Source organism: Prionailurus bengalensis, chromosome D3 (assembly GCF_016509475.1).
Source record: "Prionailurus bengalensis isolate Pbe53 chromosome D3, Fcat_Pben_1.1_paternal_pri, whole genome shotgun sequence".
NCBI classification, from domain to species: domain Eukaryota; kingdom Metazoa; phylum Chordata; class Mammalia; order Carnivora; family Felidae; genus Prionailurus; species Prionailurus bengalensis.
In genome coordinates, this window is record NC_057356.1 from 28,688,621 (window position 1) to 28,715,311 (window position 26,691).

General features: G+C 45.6%; 1 protein-coding gene across 7 annotated transcripts in view; it reads left to right on the forward strand.

The window, feature by feature from the left end:
- DGCR2 (DiGeorge syndrome critical region gene 2) overlaps nt 1–26,691 on the forward strand; it is a 100,718-nt gene that overhangs the window by 63,419 nt on the left and 10,608 nt on the right. For 4 of the 7 annotated variants that reach the window (XM_043558103.1, XM_043558107.1, XM_043558105.1 and 1 more), the window contains 4 exons: nt 2,227–2,446; nt 4,384–4,460; nt 12,283–12,459; nt 25,588–25,791. In XM_043558103.1, coding sequence (XP_043414038.1) covers nt 2,227–2,446; nt 4,384–4,460; nt 12,283–12,459; nt 25,588–25,791 — 678 coding nt within the window. The remainder of the gene's footprint in view (nt 1–2,226; nt 2,447–4,383; nt 4,461–12,282; nt 12,460–25,587; nt 25,792–26,691) is intronic. The other 3 variants (XM_043558104.1, XM_043558106.1, XM_043558109.1) reach the window with 1 other exon arrangement.

Here is a 26,691-nt window from a genome sequence, read left to right on the forward strand (position 1 = left end):
GAAACCCCCCTTCTAAAAAGGCATGATGATATGTGTAGGTACGACACGCCAGGACAGGAGGAACTGACATGTGATGTGTCCACTGCAGTTGGCCATGTTAATACCCATCTCACAGACACTCAGCGCTGGGGAGCATCTCAGAGCCCAGCCCCCGTGTGGTGCCTTGGTTCTGTCTGACAGAGACTGAATGGGCTAGGGGCAGGGGCCAGCCATCCCATAAGCCCTGATAGTGTGCCCGGCCTTGGTCCTTAATAGCTGTGAACTGCAAGGTTCTCGTGGTTGAAGGGACGTTGGGCAAAGCTTGGCAAGTGAAGAAACCGAGGCTCTGAGAGGTCAGCCCATCCAAGATCACACAGCCAACGGGAGCAGTGCCAGGATTCAGCCCTGTGGAACCCTGACTCTGTCTCATGCTCGCCCTTTTCATTGCTTACCTGTTTTCTTTTGAACAGGAATACTTCCTTCTATCGAGATAATAATTCCACAAATTTCAAATGATTAAAAAAAGATGAGCCGGTAAAAAGTAATGTTCCCTCCATCCATTGCTCCCAGCCACCGACTTCTGTCCCCAGGGGTTTTTTCCTGGACCCATCCCAAGGTGGCGGTGGGTGAGAAGCTAGAGTGGAAGCCTGCCCTACTGCTCACCAGCCGAGGTGCTTGACCTGTGCACACCTCAGTGTTTCCACCTCTACCCCACTTGGAGGGAGTGTGACAGGTGGAACACATCACATGTTGGGGCTTAGGAACTGCTGGTGATCTTCCTGCCCCTCAAGCCCATGCCACACAGCAGACATATGCTGTGCGCACTGTTTACCTTCCAAGCAGGGATAACTCTCAGGGTTGGCTCCTGGTCTACAGTGAAGAGTCCTCCTGCATGCTCAGTATGTGAGCAGGCCCTCCCCAGTGGGCAGGTGGCGCTGTCCCCCTCTCTGCATCGCAGCAATGCTGTGGCATGCCTCCTTGGCTACAGGCCAGCACTGCCATTTCCTCTGTTGTAATCTCTGTACCTTTGTTAATAAGTTACACACACATACACGCTCTTAAGTAATAAAAACATGAACATCTATCTTTCACAAGTTTTACTAGTTCCACAGGATGTAGATGCATCAAAAAGTTGCATTTCGTTAACAACTGGCTTCATTGTTGTTTTGTTTGTTTGTTTATTTACTTAAAGAGAGAGACAGGGAAGGGCAGAGAGAGTCCCAAGCAGGCGGTGCAGTATCAGTACAGAGCCTGACATGGGGCTCGAACTCACGAACCACAGACCATGACCTGAGCCAAAATCAAGAGTTGAATGCTTAACCAGCTGAGGCATCCAGGTGCCCCAACAACTGGCTTTGTTAAAAAGTATTATTCTTTGGGGTGCCTGGGTGGCGCAGTCGGTTAAGCGTCTGACTTCAGCCAGGTCACGATCTCGCGGTCCGTGAGTTCGAGCCCCGCGTCAGGCTCTGGGCTGATGGCTCGGAGCCTGGAGCCTGTTTCCGATTCTGTGTCTCCCTCTCTCTCTGCCCCTCCCCCGTTCATGCTGTGTCTCTCTCTGTCCCTAAAATAAATAAAAAACGTTGAAAAAAAATTTAAAAAAAAAGTATTATTCTTCATCAGTGTGCACTTAGGAGGTGGGTACTCCAGCATTTGAAGGTTATAGAGCCTTCTATAAGTTCTATATAGGTCCCATTATTTCAGTGGCATTTCTAGCTCTGATCCCGTGAACTTGTATTTTAGGGGAGTGCTGGCCGGTACCCACGTGAAGAGAAAAGGAGAGCTGAGGAGTGGGCTCAGGAAGCAGTGTGCTTGCTGGTGGAGTGGCCAGAGCTGTGTGTTGGGTCAGTGAGGGTGGTGTGGGCCAGGAGCTTTTCTGCTGGTTCCTGCCAGGCCTTGCAGTGAGCTGGCCTGGAGAGATCTGCTGTCTTGTCAACCAGACTTCATCTGAGAATGAAATCCACTTTACCAAAATGCATTCAGCAGCCAGTCTTTACTGCCAAGTAAATCAAAGGCCTTACAGAAATGAGATGAGTCCCTGAATGTACTTGTGCATCAGGCTGCATCTGGGTCTTAGAGAAACTTACATTTCACAGCATATGTGGTCTTACAGGCAGAGGTTACCTCTTGAGCCTCAGTTTCTCTGTTTTTTTTCTGGGATGATTCTGACCTTTGCTCAGATGCAGCATGTCTATTTGCATTTCAGAGGAGGATCCTAATTTAGGGGACAACTCCCCTCCCGCCCTTCATGTTTCCTAGGGAAGTGCCCGACAGGATGGCACCACTATGAAGGCACGTCCAGCTGCTACCGGGTCTACCTGAGTGGAGAGAACTACTGGGATGCCGCGCAGACCTGCCAGCGCGTGAACGGCTCCCTCGCCACCTTCTCCACTGACCAGGAGCTGCGCTTTGTCCTGGCCCAGGAATGGGACCAGCCAGAGCGGAGCTTCGCTTGGCAGGACCAGCACAAGTGAGTCCTGAGGTGGGGACCCAGGGCCTGAGGTCAAGCCTCCACCCAGCAAGCCAGATACCCACCAAGGACATGGTTTCTGGCCACCCATTCCACTCCTCAGCTTTGCTGGCAGCCGGCACTTTGGGGAAGAGTTTCCACCCACTGGAAACACATAGAGATCTGGGGTTTAGAGCAGGCATCAGGGTGATGTTGGGAGCTGTCAGAGGTGCAGGGATGGGCTACCACATTATGTCACCTCGGGCCAGCCCCGTTCGTTGGCTCCCATCCACGGGTTCAGCTGCAGCGGTGTCAGGAGGAGCTGTTTGATGGACTTCATGGGCCTGGCCTGAGGGGCATGCAAGTGGGTAGGGATCTTGGAAGGATCCGAGAAAGTGGGCTCTGCCAGGCCCTATGCTCAGTGCTTCCATGGGTGTACTTGTTCAGTCTTCCCAGAAACCATAGGAGGCCAGTGGGTGAGAAGACAGGCACAGGGTGAGTGCACACCTGACTGCGGGTACACATTAGCTGGGGTGTGCCCGGGTTCCAGCCCACGCCGTCTAGCTCCAGAGCCTGGCTCTTGTTCCCAAGGCTCTGTGACACTGCAGAAAGTGTGGAAATTGTAGCCAACTGCCAGCATTTCCCAAGCCCAGAGTTTAAGGGTTTTGCTGGAGGGCAAGTGTGTGCCAAGGACTGTGGTGTTCTTCCTCTGGAGTTGGTGTCATACTGCCCCTTCCATGCTGCTGGGGGTCAGGGAATGGATTGTAGGGATCACCAGACAGCCAGTGCTCCCTCCCAGGGATGCCACACTGCTGTAGGAGCACGATGACCATGGCAGGTGGAGAGTGAGCCTTCATTTCAAGACCCTGCCTAGGTTTGGCCTCCACCATTACACACTGTGACAAATCATGAGACCTTGTCATTTTCCTTCTACAACTACACAGTGAGAAAAAATAACTTCTAGATCACAGGATGATTGTGAGTCCATGGAGAAGTGAGAAGGCTCAGCCCACTGGGTAGAGAACTCCCCATCTCCCCAGGGCAGGTGTGTGCATGGCAGTAGGCTAAAGGGACAAGAGTGGTATCAAGCCAGGGCTCCCACGGTGGCATTGGGCTTGCTGATAGGCATCCCCAGGACTGTGGCTGGAAGGCTGGGGTGAGAGGCACACACTCGGTGGGTGGTTGTGGCAGTCATCCAGGTCCATGTGCACGGCCTTCTCAGTGCTGTGATGTGCATGCTCAGGAGCGGGCTGCAGGTCTGTGGGGAGCTGGCTCTGAGCAGAGACCAAGCGGGAGACCACGAGCGTGGTTTTACCCAACACTGCAGTGTAGACTCACGTGGGCTTGTGTTTTATTGAGATGTAATTCACATACTGTAAAATTCACTCCTTTAGAATGTACTGTTCTGTGGTTTTAGGTTGTTCACAGAGTTGTATTCATGAGGCTGTATATACACCAAGAATAAGATTGGTCTTGCTCAGAATGTAAGAACTTTACTCGATCAGCCAATAAGATTAGTCTTGGCAGGAGTTACCCAAGATACAGCTTTTTCTGACCTGTGAATTTATTGTTTAGAATTTTAATGCATTTTATTAAAATTAAGCTTCAAATTTTTAAAAAATCATTAATGCTTTAGAAGCTCAGGTTTTTTTTAAGTTTACTTATTTTGAGAGAGAGAGAGAGAATGAAAACGAGTTGGGGAGGGGCAGATAGAGGGGGACAAAGGATCTGAAGCAGGCTCTGCAATGACAGCAGAGAGCCTGATGCAGGGCTGGAACTCACAAACCGTGAGATCATGACCTGAGCCAATGTCAGATGCTTAACCACTGAGCCACCCGGACACCCCAGAAGCTTGGTATTTTAAAGATCAATATAACTGTAAGATGCCCACACTCACACACAATCCATGGCTGTTTCCCTGCTGTGCTGAGATCTCCTGCCTTTCTGCCCTCCTGCAGGTTGTGGGTTGGCTACCAGTATGTCATCACCAGCCGGAACCGCTCCTTAGAAGGCCGCTGGGAGGTAGCGTTCAAGGGTAAGTCTTCCTGGTCTTTCAGAAGAGTTGCTCGGTTTGAAATTGGGGTGGAGGCATCATCCCGACTAGGGGGTATTGCTGGGGGCTCCCCATCCTCCCCCCAGCAGTGCCTGGCCTGTATGAGTGCCTGGTGCAGGGCTCATGGAGAGGGGAGGGCCCTGGATTGCAGGGAGCATTGTGATGTTGGGCAGGTACCCCAAGGCCCTTCTTTCAGGCCCCTTGTGGGGGCTGGAGCCTTCTCCAGATTTTCCATTTTCTCCATTTTCTCTTTAAGTTAAGGACTGTAGTTTGGATATAAAAATGAACGTACAGAGTGTATAGCTGATGTGGGCCAGAGAGGGACGGATAAGCCTCTAGGATAGAGACATCCAGAAGTAGAATCCAAACTGGAAGGAAAGCTATCAGGGAGATGGAATTAAAATAGATTGTGTGTGAGGAGTGCCTGGGTGGCTCAGTTGGTTAAGCATCCGACTTCAGCTCAGGTCATGATCTTGGTTTGTGAGCTCGAGCCCCATGTTGGGCTCTGTGCTGACAGCTCAGAGCCTGGAGCCTGCTTCGGATTCTGTGCCTCCCTCTCTCTCTGCCCCTCCCCTGCTCACACCCTGTCTCACTCTCTCAAAACTGAATAAACATTAAAATTTTTTTAAAATAGATTGTGTGTGTGTGTGTGTGTGTGTGTGTGTGTGTGTGTGTGTGTGTTGCTTTACGGATTTTATGCTGAACTGCTTGAAAACACCAGTGTAACATAAAGGAAAGCATATCTGCTATGGGCAGCTGAGTCCTGCCCCCTGCCTGTGCCTTCTTCTCCTGCCCCATTGCACTGGCACTGGCAAGTTTCTCCCAGGCCCTGGCTGTGGCCTCTTCACTTGCTCCCTGAGCTATGTTCCCCTACCCTGTCCCTTGTCAGGCCTCGTTTTTGGACTGTTCTTTGGGCCTCTGGTTTGAACTTGGGTCTTGTTCTTTTTCCCCAAACACATCCCAGTCCCACCATGGATGTCTTCGGTGTCTCTGAGAAGAACAAGTGAGGAATGGTGGTCCCAAGGGACCCCGCACATCTCACTCTGTCCACCTCACTGTGGAGTCTGAAGGGGCATTGAACTCAGAGCCCACCTGGTTCCCAACCTGAGTGGCTGTGTGGCAGGTGACCGGCTGTGTCTCTACATAGAATGATTGGTGAAGGCACAGACAGTATTGGTGTTCAAAAGCCTCAGGCACCTGGCTTGCCCAGAGAGAGGCAGGGTCCCACGGGGCAGAGGTGCTGAGCCTAGCAGCTGGTAAGGGACAAGGAGCAGAGATGGTGAATGCAGAGGCCCCAGCAGAGGGGCCTCACCTACCAACCTTTGCTCCTACTAGGGAAGTCACCCCATTCTTGTGTCCTCCAAAATAGCCTACTGTAAGCATGTCCCACATTTGCATTCCCAGAGTTTGTGAGTTTAGATCTCCCACCAGAGTGGAGACAAGTAAATAGCTCTTAGATTTCCAGGCCCAAGAGTCTCCATGTGCCTTGCAGTGGATAAATCTAGTAGCTCCTCATTGCCCTAATCAGAGCCATTGGAGGCGAATCCTAGGCAAAGGCCCATTGCCCTGGCCCCAGCAGAGGGCACTTGCCTTCAGGACAGTATAGACACTCCTGGACACCACTGTTTTCTTGACACTAGTGATTTAAAAGTGGAGATATGAGTCTGCATAGCATGACAGCATGTTCTGAACTGGGGGCCATGGGACCCTCATCTCATCCCTGGCACGAGAATGAGAGGCCCCAGGTAGGCTCTCATGGCTATGCTTGTCTCGATGGCTCCACTGTGGCATTCGAAGAGCAAACCTGAAATTTAGAAAAAATGTGTGTCAACGCTGGTGGCAGCAGCTCAATGTGAGAGGGACCCGAGGCAAGAGTGAGGCGCCCACACGGACGGTGCTGTGGCCCTGATGTCCAGCAGTTCTGCATGGGTGCAGCATGGTATTGGCTGCATGTACCTGCCGCAAGTAGACCTGGAAGATCTGTTCTGGATTTAAGTAGTAGCCACAAAATGAATATGTGGCTAAAAAAGCTTCCTCTACTACAAGATAGCTGGCCTAAGATACTTGACACCACTCAACATCATTTGTTTTGGGTTCAAAGAAATTAAAAAACAAAACAAAAACACATAAATCCAAATGTAGCACATGAATTCTTGTTTTTTTAATTTATATCTAAGTTACTTAACATATAGTGTAATACTGATTTCAGGAATGGTGATTCATCACTTACATATAATAACCAGTGTTCATCCAAACAAGTGTCCTTCTCAGTGCCTCTCACCCCTTTACCCCTTCCCCCCTGCCAGCAACCCTCAGTTTGTTTTCTGTATTTAAGAGTCTCTTACGGAGGGGGAGGGGTGCCTGGGTGGCTCACTTGGTTAATGTCCAACTTCGGCTCAGGTCATGATATCACCACGCATGAGTTTGAGCTCCACATTGGGCTCTGTGCTGACAGCTCAGAGCCTGGAGCCTGCTTCAGATTCTGTGTCTCCCTCTCTCTCTGCATCATCCCCACTCACACTCTGTCTCTCTCAAAAATAAATAAACATTAAAAAAAGTCTTATGGTTTGTCCCCCTCCGTGTTTTTATATTATTTTTGCTTCCCCTACTTTATGTTCATGTGTTTTCTATCTTAAATTCCATGTATGATTGAAGTCATATGATATTTGTCTTTCTCTGACTAATTTCGCTTAGCATAATAGTTCCATCCATGGTGTTGCACGTGGTAAGATTTCATTATTTTTGATCACCGAGTAATATTCCATTGTATATATGTACCACACCTTTATCCATTCATCAGTAGATGGACATTTGGGCTCTTTCCACACTTTGGCTGTTGTCAGTAGTGCTGCTATAAACATTGGGGTGCATGTGCCCCATCGAAACATCACTCCTGTATCCTTTGGATAAATACCTAGTAGTGCAATTGCTGGGTCGTAGGATAGTTCTATTGTTAATTTTTTGAGGAACCTCCATACTGTTTTCCAGAGTGGCTGCGCCAGTTAAATGTACCACAGTGGATTCTGATGCATCCCAGATTGTGAAGGGAGTTATAAAAACTTCAGTGGACGGTTAGGGAGCTGAGTCTGGATTTGTAGTGGAGATTAACTCATGGATTTTCAGAGGTGTGACCATAGCGTTGTGCTGTGGACGAACGTCCAGGATGAGCTGCCGTGATCCAGGAGAGAGCTTCAGAGCTTCATAGGGGTTCACTGTTTTCTTCCCTCTGCTTTTGTGTCTGTTTGAAAGTGTCCATATTAAAAGCATCTTAAAAGGTTTCTGCTAAGAAACTGCAGCATGAAAAGAACACTGAAAACACACCCCCAGCAAACACGACAGTGGCAGAACCCCCACTTCTGCTTGTGAAAGGAGCTGTTTGCCAGATGCCACCTACTTCAGCTGGGCCTGAGAAGTTGGCCCAGGGATGATGCATCACAACAGCAGTGGGAAGTAGATTTAAGTCCTTTGTCATCAATGGCAAACTTACCCCAAAGAAAAGACTATGCCTAAGAATATGAGTGAATGGCGGTAGGAAGCTACCACGGGAAGATGTTTAAAAATACTCAGTTCAGGGCACCTGGGTGGCTCAGTCGGTTAAGTATCCAATTCTTTTTTTTTTTTTTTTAATATTGATTCCCTTTTTTTTTTTTTAATGTTCATTTATTTATTTTGAGAGAGAGAGACAGCAAGCAGGGGACAGGCAGGGAGAAAGGGAGACAGAATCCCAAGCAGGTTCTGCACCATCAACATGGAGCCCATCTCAGGGCTTGAACTCGTGAACTGTGAGATCATGACCTGAGCTGAAATCAATTGTCTGACGCTTAACTGACTGAGCCATCTGGGCACCCCAAGCATCTGATTCTTGATTTCGGCTCAGGTCATTATTTCACAATTGAGCCTTGTGTTGGACTCTATGCTGACAGCTCGGAGCCTGTTTGGGATTCTCTCTCTCTCTCCCTCTCTCTCTGCCCCTCCCCTGCTCACGTGTGTGCTTACTTCATTTACATCTTGTCCAACGTTTTTCCGAGTTTTGTAAGTATGTGTTGTGTATTGGCACAGTGGTGCTCACAGAGTGTTATCCATATATATGCACTTCTTCCCCAAGTATGCAGGTACTCCACTCTCCAGTTGCATTTTTTAAAAAATTTTTAATGTCTATTTTTGGGAGAGAGAGAGCACAAGCAGGGGAGGGGCAGAGAGAGAGGGAGACACAGAATCTGAAGCAGGCTCTGACACAGGGCTCAAACCCACGAACCGTGAGATCATGACCTGAGACGAAGTTGGACCCTTAACTGACTGAGCCACCCAGGTGCTCCTCCCCAGCGCATTTTAAATTTGCTTCTCTGCTTGTGAGAGGGGCCTCCTCCCACGGCCTCTCCCTAGGGAGGGAAGCTCTGGCTCTGGCTCTGTCTGCATAGCCCCATGCCAGGGTTCTGAGACCCTGACACTTAAGTCAGCACCCAGTCCTGGCATGCCCTCCATGGAGGCTGAGAGTGGCCCCTGCCAGAGAACATGGGGTACCATTTTTATAACATTGGTGACCAAAATTTGAAAACAGATCTGTGTTGTCTAAAGGGAATCATCCCCATTTTCCCATAAGCCACTGCGCAGGGCCCAGTGTCATTTCAGTTTCTGGTTATTATATGTGATACTTATTTTAAAATATAAAAATGGAAGCATACTGTGGGTTTGATGTGTCCACGTTGTGTGACTTGCTTATTGAAGACATGCTTAGCGTTGGTACCTTGACCTCATTATCCCCCTGTCTCAGCATGTCCAACTCTAGGGGCTCACTTCTGTCACAGGCCAGGTCCCTGAGTCCTTCTAGCAAAGCAGTGATCTTGTGAGTGGTGTGCGATGCCCAGCGCAAGCTGTGTCACTCCTCCCGTCCATTCTCTGCTCCCATGTTACTGCTCTGAGGTCTACCTTCGTCTCCAAGCTCCAGCTTTCTTTTTTCTTATAGCAGCTGTGATCTTCTGACTTCACATATACTTTACTCATTAGGTTTGTTAGTCATCTGTTTCTGGCCTTTATACCCCCACTCCAATGTGAGCTCTGCAAGGCAAGGATCTCTGCCTCCTGCTGTTGCCCATTGTACCCTGAGTCCCTGCTTACGGGGTGGGCCCTGCGGGTATTTGTTAAATCAGTAGGGGATGTGATTAGGAGACTGTGTTAGATGCCTGCAGCTGCCCAAAGAGAGTTCGAATTTCTGGCTTAACACAAGTTTACTTTGTCACAGTTCTGGAGGTGGAAGTTCAAAATAAAGGCGTCAGCAGGGCTGCCCTCCCTCCAAAGGCTCCAGAAGAGTCCCTCCTTGCTTCTTCACCAGTGTGTAGTGGCTCCATCTGCCATAGCCATTCCCTTCTCCCTTACTGTAAGGACACTGGTCCTTGGATTTAGGACCCACCCCAAATTCCTGATGATTTCATCTCAAGAGCCAAATAAGGTCACATTCTGAGGTTCCAGGTGGCCATGAATTTGGGGCAGATGTTCCTCAACCCACTGCACATGCTAATTGAAGACCACACTGAATGTTTTGGAGATCAGCCTCCTTTAGTTCCTGGCAGAGAAAGGATGGAACATTTTTTTTTTTTAATGGGGTATGAGATGCCATAGAGAGGGCAAATAAAATGAAGCCTTGAAAGGAACTAAAGTTTGGCAAAGAGGAAATGGTCTTTTTAGTCACCAAGAAACTGCAGCCCCCCATGATCTCAGGGTAAATAGGGCTTCTGACCAGCACAGAGTGAGGAGGCCCAGGTGATCCCATGGTCACCAGCGGGTGGGAGGAGCCCCCTCCCCTCAGCCCTCCCTATGCCCTTCATCTGGTGGCTTGGTGGAGCCTGAGTCACCCTCACCCCACCCCATCCTCCACTCTCAACTTGGCTCTGGCAGGTTCCAGGCAGCTGGGGGAAGTACAGGAGGTGAGGACCAGGTCCCAGGACTCTACCCTGAGAGTTTATTTGTGGCCTTGGTCAGAGCTTTGCAGTCATGCACTGAAATTGTGCTCTGGGCTGGCAGATAGACTCATGGCTAAAGACTTGTTTCTTTTATAAAGGATGGGATGAGAGGCACCTGGGTGGCTCAGTCGGTTAAGCGGCCGACTTCGGCTCAGGTCATGATCTCGCGGTCCATGAGTTCGAGCCCCACGTTGGGCTCTGTGCTGATAGCTCAGAGCCTGGAGCCTGTTTCAGATTCTGTGTCTCCCTCTCTCTGACCCTCCCCCGTTCATGCTCTGTCTCTCTCTGTCTCAAAAATAAATAAACATTAAAAAAATAAAATAAGGGTGGGATGAATCTGTTCCATTTTTGGCCTATAAGACAAGAAGCCAAATAATGAAGAAAACTGTTTAGTTTTTACATTTATTTGTTTTTGAGAGACAGAACACAAGTGGGGGAGAGGCAGAGAGAATGAGACTCAGAATCCAAAACAGGCTCCAGGCTCTGAGCTGTCAGCACAGAGCCCGATGCAGCACTCAAACTAACAAACTGTGAGATCATGACCTGAGGCGAAGTTGGACGCTTAATCAACTGAGCCACCCAGGCGCCCCAAGAAAACAGTTTTTAAGAAGGGAGGCAACTCCCCAGGTGAAGGGGCATCTGAAGGAGAAGAAGAAGATACACAAGGGATGCAGGAAGCCTTGTTGGGGAGTAGGGGGCCCAAAGGAAAGACAACAGTGCTCAAGGCAGCACCCACTCTTAGCAATGGAGGCAGGCTCCCCAAATGGTGTGAGAAGACACTGCAAAGAGCCCAGCCGCCTCCCCTACCCTCTGTCCATGGCCTTCCTGTGAGTCCAGCCACTGGGGCCTCAAAATCCCCTAGCCAAGGGTGTCAGCTGGGGACTGGGCTTCTATCCCGCCATGCTTCCTGAAAGCCCATCTTCCCACCCTTGTCAGGGAGCTGGGAGGCCATGTTCCCAGTGTCTGTGGGATGAAGCCCTGCCTTCAAACTGGCTGGATCTTCAAAACTGACCTGCACGCTTCGTGTTGGGAGCAAATAGAGTTCAAAAGGCATGTATGGGAATGCCTCATTTCTGCTAAAGGGTAAACTGCACTGCCATCTGAGTAAAATGAGAGTTATCTCCAGTGATCCACGGCTGGGTTAGCCTCAAGGAATCTTCTGGTGGTCCAGTGTCGGGGGGGCTCTCTGAGCTAGAGAATGGACTCTGGGGGCTGGCTGTGCTGTGCCCCAGGTGTGGCCAGAGCCACATCTGGAACATTGCAGAAGAGAGGCTTAGGGGTTCATGGCCCCCTCTCCCAACACCACTGCACCCCAACCCTGGGCTGCCAGGGCAGCATGATTTCTGATTGCCTGATCCCAGGTCGGAAGGAAGGAGTTCAGTGAGCGACAGGTCTCCCTGGAGCTGGGAGGGGGTCCCAGGGAGCCAGTGCTTTCCAGTTCAGCCTGCCAGCTGCTACCCCTGGTGGGCATTGGAGTCATAATCCTGCCTGAACTGTGTGTTCCGGGTGTGTGTGGTGAGGGCCTTTTCAAGCCCTTCTCCTTTTACTAGTAGATACCCTGTTGTAAGAGAGGACTTTCCCTTCCCTTCTCTGTTTATTTGTCTGTTTATCTGTCTGAACTCATACTTTTTAATCCACCGTGTCTTGGCCCACTACTCTACTCTTCACGTTGTCCAGAGCTGTGCTCATAGAAACTAGGAGAGGTCGTGAATGAATGCCCTGACCACAGTGCAGCTAGCACTTGGTGGCCCACAGGCCCTTTGATGATCCAGTTTGGGGGGCATTAGTCCCCACAAGTACTCCATGTGATTGGTACGTATGCTGACATCACGTTATTTCTCCCACAGGCTCCTCAGAGGTGTTCCTGCCCCCAGACCCCATCTTTGCCTCGGCCATGTCGGAAAGCGACAACGTGTTCTGCGCCCAGCTCCAGTGCTTCCACTTCCCCACCCTCCGCCACCACGACCTGCACAGCTGGCATGCGGAGAACTGCTATGAGAAATCTTCATTTCTCTGTAAAAGAAGTAAGCCACCTCTTCCGGTACTCCTAGTAAGCTGTGAGGGTGTGCTTCTCATGAGTTTGTGGCTGTCTGATCTCTGGACCTTGGTGTTGACCTTGAGTAGACTTTGACATCACAGTGCACCAAGCCAGACCCCTATGTCTCAGTGGGGTGGCAGGAGCTCCTTGCCTGGCTCACACGCCACTCTGAAGGGGCACAGGTGCCGTGGGGGGAGGGCAGGAATCTGGGCAACAGTTGATATCCATGAGCCCTCCTTTCTCTTTCCCAGGATAGAGGTGACAATTCCTGCCCTCCACACCTCATTGTTGTTAGGAGATTAAATGAGAATGGTGACAGAGGGCATGCTACATCTTGTGGGGTCTTGGAACCTCTGACTGCCTTGGTCACCTATCCGTACTCTCCTTAGGTCTTTCCAAGACTGCTTACTTCACAGCTGGGCCAGTCCTCACCTCAGCCCATGGTCTTTCCCTGTTGCTCTTCCCGCTCACTTGCCCACATTCCACATGAAGGTCTCCTCCAGCCTCAGGGACTTGCAGTGTGTTGTGCATACTGAGGGCAGGGCTCCTCGTCCAGGCCCCTCTGCAGTGGGCGGAGGGCTGAATTGAATCCAGAGGCGCATGTGAGGCAGGCTGGGTTGCAGCCGATGATCTCAGCACCATTAATTTGGACCATCATCCCCTTGCCTGCTGATTTGTCATGGGGTTCATAGATGTCTGAACCTGTTTCTGGACTCCATTCTGACCCTTGGCTGTTTGTCAGTCCATGTTGATACCACGCTGTCTTTACGGGAGCTTTGGGATACATCCTCCTAGCTAGTGGTGGGCTTCTCTACCTTGCTTTTGCCCCTTATGTTGTCAATTCTTGACCCTTTTTTTCTTCAGCATGAATCCATTTTTCTGAGCTCCGTTATTAGAATTCTTATTTGGTTGGGGCGCCTGGGTGGCGCAGTCGGTTAAGCGTCCGACTTCAGCCAGGTCACGATCTCGCGGTCCGTGAGTTTGAGCCCCACGTCGGGCTCTGGGCTGATAGCTCAGAGCCTGGAGCCTGTTTCCGATTCTGTGTCTCCCTCTCTCTCTGCCCCTCCCCCGTTCAAGCTCTGTCTCTCTCTGTCCCCAAAAATAAATAAACGTTGAAAAAAAAAAATAAAAAAATAAAAAAAATAAGAATTCTTATTTGGTTGGATTCTCCTAGATTTTCTATTTAGACATTTTTGTGTCCTTTTTCAAATCTTTGACTTATTTTTTTATCTGTTTTCCCCTCGTGTTCCTTTACTTGCCAAGGTTTTTAGAGTAGTGTTGATTAGAAGTGCTGGTAGTGAGCTTTCTTATCCTCCCAACCTATAAGGGAAAGCTTTTAGCGTTTCAGCGTTAAATATGGTGCGGTACTTTCCTTAAGGTTGAGAAAATACCAGGGCACCTGGGTGGCTCAGTTGGTTGAGTGTCGGACTTTGGCTCAAGTCATGATCTCGCATTCTTGAGTTTGAGCCCCATGTCCAGCTCTGTGCTGACAGCTCAGGGCCTGGAGCCTGTTTCGGATCGTGGGTCTCCCTCTCTCTCTGCCCCTCCCCTGCTTGCGCTCTGTCTCTCTCTGTCTCTCAAAAATAAATAAATGTTAAAAAAAATTTTTTAAAAAGACTGAGGAAATTTTAGGTTAAGGAAGTACCTTGTATTCCTAGTTTGCCAAGAATTTCTACATTACAAAAATGTAAATGCATTTTCTGCATTTATTAGGATTACGTGGTTTTTCTTCTTTGCTGATTCATATTGCTGTTTTGTTTATGTTACATGATTTAATTTGTCATTTACTTTTTTACATTAGTAGATTCTCTGATATTAAACCATCTCAGGGTTTTTGTGTATCTGTTCTGGTTTTGCTTGGCTGATAATTTTAGTTAGGATTTCTGAACTCCTTTAAGAAGTGAGCTTGGCCTGTTATGGTCCTTTTCTGTGCTTTCCTTGACTAGTTTTTATAATATATTTGTATTCAGTTTATGAAATGAGTTGGGAAGCATTCTTTTTTACCAGTCTCTAAGTCCGTTTGCACAAGTTGGGGATGATCTTGTCCTTCAGTATTTGCTAGACCATACTTTTTAAGACCATCTGGGCCTGGGAGGAGGGTGATTTTCTAATTTGGTATTTAGATACACAGTTGAGGGGCGCCTGAGTGGCTCAGTCGGTTAAGCTTCCGACTTCGGTTCAGGTCATGATCTCATGGTTTGTGAGTTCGAGCCCTGCGTCGGGCTCTGGGCTGACAGCTCGGAGCCTGGAGCCCGCTTCAGATTCTGTGTCTCCCTCTGTCTGCGCCTCCACTGCTTGCACTCTGTCTCTCGCATTGTCTCAAAAATAAATAATCAAAAAAATTCTTGATACACAGTTGATGATCCTTGAACAACACTGGTTTAAATCCGCTTATACATGGATTTTTTTCAGTAAATACAGTAACACTATTGTAAACATAGTTTCTTTTCTTTATGATTTTCTTAATATTTTCTTTTCTCCAGATTATTGTAAGAATACAGTATTTAATATATATACAAAATATGTATTAATGATCATGTTATCAGTAGGACTTTGGGTCAACAGTAGACTATTAGTACATACATTTTTGGGGAGACAGCAGTTATACATGGGTTTTCAACTATGCAGAGGTCAGTGCCCCTAAACCCTGCGTTGTTCAAGGGTCCACTGTAATTTCAAACTTAGGGAAAAGTTGTGAGAATGGTATAAAGAACTTCCTCTCATATGCCCCCTGCATAGATTCACTAATTACTTGTATTTTGCCATGTTTGCTCGTCATTTTTTCTCAGCGTATTTCTTCTGAACCATTTGAGAGTAAATTGAAGATATTATGCCCTCAAGGCCTAAATAATTATCGTGTTCCTAAGAACCAGGACACACTCTTGTATAACTGCAGCACAATTATCAAAATAGGACATTTAACATGGGTATGGTGCCCTACAGTCATCTATAATTTGTTATGACCGATTTGTCAATTGTTTCAATAATATACTTTAGAGCTTTTTTTTTTCCTGGTCCAGGATCCAGTCCAGAATCATGCACTGCATTTAGTTATAGTGTTTCTTTAATTTCCTTTTTGTCTTTCAGTTTGAGTAATTTGTTTTGTTTTCTTTTCTGTTTTGGGTTTTTCTTTTTTTGTTGTTGTTGTTGTTGTTGTTGTTTTGAGAGAGAGGGAGAGAGCTTGCATGCACCAGTGGTAAAAAAGAGGGGCAGAGGGAAGGGGAGAGAGAATCTTAAGCAGGCTCCATGCTCAGCAAGGAGTCAGTGTGGGGCTTGATCTCACGACCATGAGATCATGACCTGAGCCTAAATCAAGAATCAGATGCTTAACTGACTGAGCCACCCAGGCGTGCCTCTGTTTGAGTAATTCTATTAATATGTTTTACTGTTTCTTTCCATGTTCTACTGTGTCGAGTCTGCTGATAAGCCCACTAATGACATTTTTCGCCTCTTTGGGGGTTTTTTTGTTTTTGTTTTTGTTTTTGTTTTTGTTTTTGTTTTTTAAATTTTTTTTTCAACGTTTATTTATTTTTGGGACAGAGAGAGACAGAGCATGAACGGGGGAGGGGCAGAGAGAGAGGGAGACACAGAATCGGAAACAGGCTCCAGGCTCTGAGCCATCAGCCCAGAGCCCGACGCGGGGCTCGAACTCACGGACCGCGAGAGCGTGACCTGGCTGAAGTCGGACGTTTAACCGACTGCGCCACCCAGGCACCCCTGTTTTTGTTTTTTTTAATAAATTTTTTTTTTTTTACATTTATTTATTCTTGAGAGACAGAGCACAAGTGGGGAGGGGCAGAGAGAGAAGGAGACACAGACTCTGAAGCAGGCTCCAGGCTCTGAGCTGTCAGCACAGAGCCCAGCACGGGGCTCAAACTCCCAATGAGATCATGACCTGAGCCGAAGTCGGATGCTTAACCGACTGAGCCACCCAGGCGCCCCTCACCTGTTTGTTTTTTACATTTTGTCTGTTTTTCATTTCTAGTGTTTCTATTTGATTCTTGAGTTTTCATCTCTCTGCTGAATTTTCCATCATGTATGTTATCTGCCTTTTCTTTTTTTTTTAACGTTTATTTGTTATTGACAGAGAGACACAGAGCGTGAGCAGGGGAGGGGTAGAGAGAGGGGGAGACATAGAATCTGAAGTAGGCTCCAGGCTCTGAGCTGTCAGCATAGAGCCCTATGCGGGGCTCGAACTCACAAACTGTGAGATCATGACCTGACCCGAAGTCGGTTGCTTAACCAACTGAGCCACCCAGGCGCTCCTTGCCTTTCTTTCCTTCTGATAGGACTTTTGTGTAGAAGAGTCTTTACAGTAATGGTGGCAGGGATCAGTCTGGGCAGGATTTGGGCTGTACTGTGGATACCCTCCATACTCCCCAGCCTTCATATTCAGTAGATTCCTTGTGTCTGGGTGGATTGGTTTTCCAGAGGGCTCTTAATGTCTGCTCTCCCTTCTGCTTTAGATCTTCCCTTTGGGCCATTCTTTAGAGAGTCTGTATCTTGCAGATGTCCTAGAGTGTGTGGGCTTCACAAGGTGCATCTGTCCCGCCTCCAGCTGGAGTTGTGGATCCAACACCCGGGGGTTTTCACCAGTGCCCTAAAGGCTCCTGGTGTGTGCCTCCGTGGAGGCGGTTGGCATGGGAAACTGGGAGCAAGCTGACTAGAAGCCAGCCAGTTGAGGGGCACCTGGGTGGCTCAGGTGGTTAAGCGTCCGACTTCAGCTCAGGTCATGATCTCATAGTTTATGGGTTTGAGCCCCGCGTCAGACTCTGTGGTGACAGCTCAGAGCCTGGAGCCTGCTACTGTTTCTGTGTCTCCCTCTCTCTCTTCCTGTCCCCCACTCGTGCTCTGTCTCTCTCAAAACTAAAAAACATTTTTTTTAATTTTTATTTTTGATAGAGAGAGAGAGAGAGAGAGACAGAGCACAAGGAGTGGGGGACAGAGAGAGAGGGAGACACAGAATCCAAAGCAGTCTCCAGACTCTGAGCTGCCGCACAGAGCCTGATGTGGGACTCGAACTCATGGACTGTGAGATCATGACCTGAGCTGAAGTTGGATGTTTAACCGACTGAGCCACCCAGGCACCCCCAAAAATAAAAAACATTTAAAAAATTGAAAAAAAAAAAAGCCAGCCAGTTGAGGTGATTGGTTTGAGGAGCATATTTGGCTTTCTCTGCTGGTTCCTGCCCTGGAAAAGCAGGGAAGCTGGCTGTCATTGACCAAATCCTGAATGTTCTGGGCTGATTGCTGCAGAAGTGGTGGGTCAGAGCTCTGTTGTCATGTATGGCCTGGCCATTGTCTGTGTATTTAGCTTCTTAGATATATCAAATCAAGAGGCATATGGTATCACTTTGCCCTGATGTTGGTGACATTAACTTTGATCCCTGGATTAAAGTTATGCCTGCCAGATTTTTCCACTGTGAAGTTCTGGTTTTTCCCTTTTTTAAATTCATAAATAATATGTGGAGAGATACTTTGAAACTATGTAAAATTCCTGTTCCTCATCAAACTTGTACCCACTGATGTTAAGCATGTATTGGCAATTTTCTAACTCTTTCATTTCTTCCATATTTACTAGTTGGCATTCTTTTGTAAGGAAAAGCGTTCCCCTTTCCCCCATTGATTAATTTCTTTATTTGTATTAGAATGCACTCTTGGATTTTTATTACATTAGCTGGGTTATAATTCATCAGTACCATTATTTTTATGCTTAATTTGATCCATTTATGCTGGCTTTTTAAAAAAATATTTATTTAATTTTGAGAGAGACATAGTGTGAGTGGGGAAGGGGCAGAGGGAGATGGAGACACGAATCTGAAGCAGGCTCCAGGCTCTAAACCATCAGCACAGAACCCGATGCAGGGTTCAAACACAAAAGCAGTGAGATCATGACCTGAGCCGAAGTCGGATGCTTAACTGACTGAGCCGCCCAGGCGCACCCCCCCCCCTTTTTTTTTGACGTTATTTATTGAGATACTGTAGGTTCAGATGCATTTAAAGGAAATAAGACAGAGAGATCCCTTATGCATTTTGCCTGATTTCCCCAAATGGGAACATTTTGCAAAACTATAGTATAATATCACAGCCAGGATATTGACTTGGACACAATCCACTGACTTACTCAGACATCTCTAGTTTTACTTGTACTCATTTGTGTGTGTGTGTGTGTGTGTGTATGAGAGAGAGAGAGAGAGAGAGAGAGAGAGAGAGAGAGGGAGAGAGGGAGAGAGCTATAGAATTTTATTACTTGTGTAGGTTCCTGTAACATAGTCAAGATATGAGTAGTTCTAACAACATAAAGATCTTCCCTATTATTCCTTTATAACCGTACCCACTTGTGGTAGAATTCTCCAGTGAAACCATTGGGCCTGAGATTTCTTTTGCGGGGAGTTTTTAAATTATGGATTCAACTTATTTGATGGTTATAAGACAGTTTGGATTGTCTGTTTCATGTTGAGTGAATTTTTGATAGTTTGTGGTTTTCAAAGAATTGATTCATTTCTTGTAAGTATTCAAATTTATGAGCATAAGGTTATACATAGTATTCTCTTATTAACCTTCTTATGGTTGCAGGATTTATAGTAATAATCCCTGTTTCATTCTTGCTCTTGGTAATCTGTGTTTCTCCCATTTTGATTTTGTCAATCTTGAGAGGTTTATCGATTTGGTTGATTTTCTTAAAGAAGCAGCTTTTTAATTCATTGATTTTTCTCTTTTTTCAATTTCACTTGATTATTGCTCTTTATTATTTCCTTCTGTTTGCTTTCTTTTTCTAGTTCATCTTGTCCTCTCTGGACTCAAACTTTTTCCAAAGAGCCTTAAAGGACCTAGGCACTAGTTATGCTCATGACTTTCATGCCCTTTCAGTGAACAGAGCTAAGACGTGTGTGTGTGTGTGTGTGTGTGTGTATTTTGGATGTAGATCTTTGATACTAATTTAGTTGTTTTAATGATTATGGACATACTCAAGTTTTCTGGCTCTTTTTGAGTCAATTTGGTAAGTCCTATTTATCTATGGCATTGCCTATATGTCTACATTTTCTAATTCATTTTTGTACATATAATTCTCTCTGCATTCTCTTAAGATTTTTGAAACATTCATGTTTATTATTATGACCTTCTTTTTATTCCTTTTGTTTTTTTAATGTTTATTTTTGAGACAGAAAAAGACAGAGTATGAGTAGGGGAGGGGCAGAGAGAGAGGGAGACACAGAATCTGAAGCAGGCTCCACGCTCTGAGCTGTCAGCACAGAGACCAACGTGGGGCTCGAACTCACCGCGAGATCATGACCTGAGCCTGAATCAGACGCTTAACTGACTGGGCCACCAGGCTCCCCTGGTTCCTAATATTTATGCTTTCCTCCTTTTTTGTTGATTAGTCTTATGGAAGATTTGACTCTTTGATTCATCTTTGTAAATAACCAGCTTTGGATAGTAACTGATTGTCGTTGTGTATGTGTTTTCTGTGCTATTGTTTTCTGCTGTCAATTTCTATCCTTTTACTTTTGTTAAGTTTACCCTTTTCTTTTCCCATTTTCTAGAGTTAGATCCTTATCTCCTTAATTTTTAGTTTTTTCCAACATAAGGCATTTAAAGTTTAGTTTCCCTGTATGCAAAGTTTTCCCTAAATGCAAGTTTCATGAATTTGTACACATGTATAACCACTTCCCAAATCAAGATGTGGAATATTCCCAACCTCCAGAAGATGCTTCCTATCCCTAACTAGTCAGTATATTTCTCCTTTCCAGGAAGTCATTCCCATGTTCTTTTGTTAGAATTTTTGTTACTGTTCCATATGTGCTTAAACTCTTGGATTGTTCAGGTCTGTTTTGGTTGCATGATACACCAATTGTTAAAAAGAGATATATTTTGAATCTCTCACTGTGGATGTGGATTTATCCATTCTTCCCTGATGATTCTCTAATTTTAGCTTTATTTGTCTTGAGATCATGTTACTGGGGGCATAAGTATTCATAATTATTATATCTTTTTGATGAATTGAACCTTTTTATCATGATGTTAACAATCCCTTTTTATCCATAGTAGTTTTTGTTAGCTTTGCTTAAAGTCTTACTTCTTTTCTAGTGGTAGCTACAAAATGGTGTTAAGAGGCTTAATAGATAGCCAGACTAAATCCAGATTTGGCTTTGGGCAATTTCTTGAGCTCTGTCCTTGGGTTCCACATTAGGAACCAGGGGGTAGTAGAGCACCCACCTCACTGTGTTGTTGGGAGAGATAGTTAGCATATGCTCAGTGCAAAGAATAGTCCTTGGCATAGAGAAAGCTCTCAATATATATGAACTATTTTTATTATTACATAATATTTTTGTGCTAGCTTCCTTTTAATATGTCTTTTTGTACTCTTTTAATTAAGTCTTCAAGTTGATTTTAGCACCTTGTTCTGTGCTCTTTACCCAGAATTTTGCTTGTTTTTTTAAATCTTTTACTGACTCATATGAGATTAATCAACTTTTCTCTAGTCTCTTTTTTTCTTATACTGGTTCAGAAATTATATCTGCCTTTCCTGTTAGTGGTTATCCTTACATTTTTAAAGGGCATAATTGATTTGTTTTTTAAATCTAAAGACAGTGCCTCTAACTTCCACCTGGTTAATACAAAGACCTTATATTGCTTTAGCTCTAGTTGTTCCCCAGCTTCAAGTATGGGTATACATGTTGTCTGTTACTTTCATTTTACTTTGTTTTACATTTCTTTTATTTTTTTTATGCTTATTTTTGAGAGAGAGAGAGAGAGAGAGAGAGAATCCCAAGCAGGCTTGGCACTGTCAGCATAGAGCCAGAAATGGGGCTTGATCCCATGAACCATGAGATCATGATCTGATCTGAAGTCAAGAGTCAGATGCTTGAGGCACCTGGGTGGCTCAGTCTGTTTAGTGTCTGACTCTTGATCTCGCCTCAGAACCATGATCTCATGGTTCATGAGGTGGAGCCCCCCCACTGGGCTCTGCGCTAACAGCATGGAGCCTGCTTGGGATTCTCTCTCCTCCTCTCTCTCTGCCCTTCCCCTGCTTACATGTGTAAGCTCTCCCTCTTCCTCTCTCAAAATAAATAAACTTTAAAAAAAGAGGGGCGCTTGGGTGGCTCAGTCAGTTAAGCGTCTGACTTCAGCTCAGGTCATGGTCTCGCGGTCTGTAGGTTTGAGCCCCGCATTGGGCTCTGGGCTTACAACTCAGAGCCCGGAGCCTGCTTCTGATTCTTCTTCTGATTCTCTCTGCCCCTCCCCTGCTTGCTCTCTTTTTCTCTCTCTCAGAAATAAACAAACATTAAAAAAAAAAAAAGAGAAAAGAGTTGGACGCTTAACCAACTGAGCCACCCAGGCACCCCTGTTTCAACACTTCTTAAATGAATCACTTGTTTTATGAAGTTAGCATTTATATATATATTTGCTCATATGTTTATCAGTTTCTTATTTATTATTTCCTCTTGCACCCCACTTCTTTCTGCATTTGGCTTTTTATCTCTCAAATGTATTCTTCAGCAGCTCTTTGAGAAGAGGTTGTGTTGTTAGTGTTACACTCTGTTACTCTCTGTGTGAAAAGTCTGTAATTTTTGCCTCCAATCCTGAATGTTAGTTTATCTGGGTATAGATTTGTAGGTTAACAGTTACTTTTTCTCAAAACTTTGAAGATGTTATTTTATTGTTTCTGCCTGTCCTTGTTCTGAACTGTTGTATACCTTTCCTTGGTTTTCCTTGTAGGTGCATTATAAATTTTAAAACTTATTACTTGCTATGAGCACCCCATCCAGGTGGCCAGGGGCCCCAGTGTAATAAGGTTGGCCTCTGCCATAAGTTCCCATTCTTGTTCCTTCCCTGTCTGTGACCTAGTGACGTTTCAAATGCCCCAGTGAAATCCCCTCCTGCTTTTACTTGTGTTCTCTGCCCTGACCCCCAGTAAAGCTCTTGCTGTGGGTCCTCGCTCCTTCTCTGCTCCCCGCCCACTTGGTTGAGCAGCACTCTTGGTGCTCTTCCTGTGTGATCCCTCTTGGCATGCAAGGACTCTGTCGGTTCAGGACCTATGAGTATAATACTCTTTGTTTTCCTGTGCCTCCCTTGTCGCTTCTCTTGTGGCCACACCTGACTGGCCTACCTAAAGGAACACAGAACAGTAGGTAATCTTCATCTCTCTTGTTGCTTTTGAGAGTTTCTCTTTGTTGATACACTGAGATTTCATCACACTGTTATTGATTTATTTTTATTTGTCCTTTTAGGACAAATTTATGTGTTTGATTAATTATGGAAAGATCTCAGCCATCATTTTTTTTAACATCTTTATCGAGATAAAATTCACACACAGTGAAACCTTGGTTTGCAAGCATAATTTGTTCCAGAAACATGCTCGTAATCCAAAGCACTGTATATCAAATTTCCCCATAAGAAATCATGGAAACTCAGGTGATTTGTTCTGCAACCCAAAAATATTCATATAAAAATTATTACAATACTATAATATAGTACAGAATAATAAAACACAGAATATAAAGAAAAATAAATTAACCTACACTTACCTTTGAAAACTTTCATGGCTGGTGTGAGGGAGACAGGAGAGAGGAGGGTTATCATGTAAGATAACTTTCATTATCACTAATGGAATCACTGTTATCTGTTGCCTCAATGGAATCTTTTTCTGCATGGGGGCCATTGCATATGCTCGCACAGATGTTGACTACAGTACAATATTAATAAACTCTTGTCATATACTGTATTTAATGTAACTGGCAATAAGGCAGGAGAAGAAAGGGTCTGTATCTGCAGGCAGCCTGACCTAGAATGAAGCAAGGCATTCCTAAGCGTATTCTTGTATGGAAAAGCAAAGGACTGTCCATAGGTGCTTTGAAGTGACAAAAAATACAGTAGTGCCAGTGTGGGCACCTTCCAACCTTCTGAAAAATCACCGATTACTGCAAACACAATAGCCTGAGACCGAGCATCTGAGCATAGGATATGATCACCCACAATCCTGCAGGGAGAGAAAGAGATAGAAGAACCATTGACTCTTTTTGTGATCACGTGACATTCAGTATCGTATTGCAAGTTATCATTTGTTTATCAAGTTAAAATTTATTAGAAATGTTTGCTAGTCTTGTGGAACACTCGCAAAACAAGTTACTCTCAATCCAAGATTCTATACCTTACCATTCCCCCATTTAAAGTATACCATTCAGGACTTTAGTTTATTCACAGGTAAGTGCAACTATAACCACTAATTCCATGTACGTGTACATATGCATTTTGCCATATATATTTTATTCAGATCGATGCAAGGTTCATTTCAGTGATATGTGAAATGTTACCTCTGTATAACTCCATCTCCTTTCCCTTTTTCTATAGTAATACTATTACATACATTAGGTCTGTTAGTGTTACAAACCAACAATACATGGTTATTAATTATCACCTCCAGTCATTGTATTAGCCCACAGCAGCTTTGCTTCCACACACCTCCTTTGGGCTTTATTGGCAAACACATACATTACATTTCTATATGTTAGAAGCCCAATACAACATTATATAAAGACAGTATTTTATAGAATTGCCTTTTCAGTCAGTTAAGAGGAAAAAATACTCATTTATATTGTCTTTCATAATTACATAATTATCTTTTCTGGTGCCTTTTTTTTTTTTTTTGTATGGACTCAAATTCTTCTCTGAGGGTCACTTGCTTTTAGCCTGAAGAACTTCCCTTAGGGGGGGTTAAAAAAATGGCTTCCTTTGGTATTTCTTGTAAGGTGAGTGTGAAAGCAACAAATTCTCTTGGGTCTTGTCTCTCTGGGGAAAGTCTTTATTTTGCTGTCAAGTTTGGAAAGCTGGGTTTGCTGGATATGGGATTCTTAGTTGACAGTTTTTTCTTTGAGCACCGTTGTTATGTTACCCACTGCCTTCTTGCCTCTGTTCTTTCTGCCGAGAAGTCAGCTGTTAGTCTTCTGAGAGTCCCCTTCTCAGTAACAAGTCATTTCTGGTTTGCTGTTTTTAAGGTTTTCACCTTTTCTCCAGCTTTAGCACTTTTACTATGATGTGTTGGATGTGTTTAGGTTTTGTGCATTTATCCAACTTGGAGTTTGTTATGCTTCCTACATACATAGGTTTTGTTTTTCAATGAATTCGTCAGGTTTTCAGCCCTTATTTCTTCAGATATTTCTTCTTTTTCCACTCTCTTCTCTTTCTGGTACTTGAGTTTTGTCTGTGATGGTGCACTTGATGGTGTCCTGCATTTCTCTGAAGGCTGCTCATTTTTCTTCATTCTTTTTCTCTTCTAGCAGAGAACAATTCTACGTGAGTTTCTTGCTCTGAAAATTTCTGACCACATGAGTTATGTAGATTTCTGACCACATGAGTTATGTAGCCAGTCTTAAAGTGAGGGACAGACCCCTGGTTGTGGGATTTCTGATGAGTTTTTCTAGACATCTCTATTCCATTTAGACACTGAAACAGACTTCTTATGTCCCTTTGCTTTTCACTGAGCATGTATCTTTTGGAGAACTGCCCCTGCCTCATCACTCATCCCTTCCCCCAGGCATCTGCTGTGTCTGCTTGCTGACTTTGGCAGAAAATGTCTGACTTCTCAACTCCCTCTTATCTCTGGCCATGGCTATTTCTCTTTCTCTAGCCCCAGGTCAGCTCTGCATACAGTTCAATGTGTCTGTCTTAGGACTGGTGAACTGTCTTCACAAGCAGAACTAGCAGCTTCTCGGGAGACTCATTTGAGACACATTCTCAAATGTGTCACAAAATGATTAGTAGACATGGCAGCTGCATCTTAAAGTTGAGGAAACCTCTAAGTAAACTGCTTAGGCAAACACTTAAAAGCAAACCCTTCTCCATGGGCTTTTCCCAGGAATCTAGCACTCTTCTCTCTCGTAGCTGTCTGGGCTCATGGCCAGGTGTGCTTTGTCCTAATAGTGAGCTGTAGTGACCTTTCTCAGATAGCCACTCCCTGCGGCCATGGGCCAGACTCACACACTCCAGCACTGGGAGGGCTCCCAGGTTGATCTTGCCAACTCCTCTCTTGTCATCTGCCCCCCAGGTGGAGAGAGTCAGGGCTCCTGCTGATAATGCATATGTAGTAGGCATGTGTGTGTTTGGTTTGTTGCAGGTCAAACATGTGTTGACATCAAGGACAATGTGGTGGATGAAGGGTTCTATTTCACCCCCAAAGGAGACGACCCATGCCTGAGCTGCACCTGCCACGGTGGGGAGCCTGAGATGTGTGTGGCTGCCCTCTGTGAGAGGCCCCAGGGCTGCCAGCAGTACCGCAAGGACCCCAAGGAGTGCTGCAAGTTCATGTGCCTGGACCCAGGTGAGACTGATGGTGGGTCACGAGTCAGCCTCCCTGTTCCAAGCTGGAGCCTACATGTCTTTTTGCTTTCTCAGTGGTGGGGACTTATGAGAGCTCATGGCACATGGCATAGCAGCAATGGCAGCATTTGTTCACAGAGCTGGCCAATTACTCTTGTGGGCATGTATGTGTCATATGACCCAGCTTCCTCTAACTGCCACCTCTCAAGTTGGCTCATGTCAGCTCTCAGGTAATAGGTATTGTGCACCAGTGATCTTTAACTTGAGTGTGAGTGTCTGTTCATGAATCAGTTGTAAATGATAGCTTCAGACCTGGCCTGTCTTTCTCAAGACTTATGTCCCTACTTGAGCTCTTTCTTGGCTATGGTGATCGGGAGGATAATGACACTTTTTACTGCTTATAGTCCTCGATTTTTACTGTTAAAATCTTCAAGAAAAAGATTAAATATTATCCTCAATTTCAAGAGAAAACTCCTTTCTACCAGGTGGTGCTTTGTGGTTAGACACTATGTAGGCATGTGGTCTCTGGATAACCCTCTTCCTTCCTTTTCCACGTACACACACACTAAAGAGCAACAGATAGCGACGTAATCTGTAGGACCATGAGTGGGCATCACACTCCATACAGCATGCTGGATTGTTCTCCACACCAGTGCAGTTGGCATCTCTATAAATTCATGATCTTAAGAGAAATGTAAATCAAAAGCATGAATTTGTTTTTTATCTTGGCTGCTGCAATATGAGAGAGCAGGGACTTGTGGCCGTTCCTGAGCTTGTGGACCCTGTAGATGAACAGCTTGGGCAGGGCAGGGAGGCCATCTCCAACCTCCAGGGCCCCTGTGAAGGAGATACTGTTTGCCTAGTGCTGGTGCAACAGCTAGAGTTAGCCCATGAGGGCCAC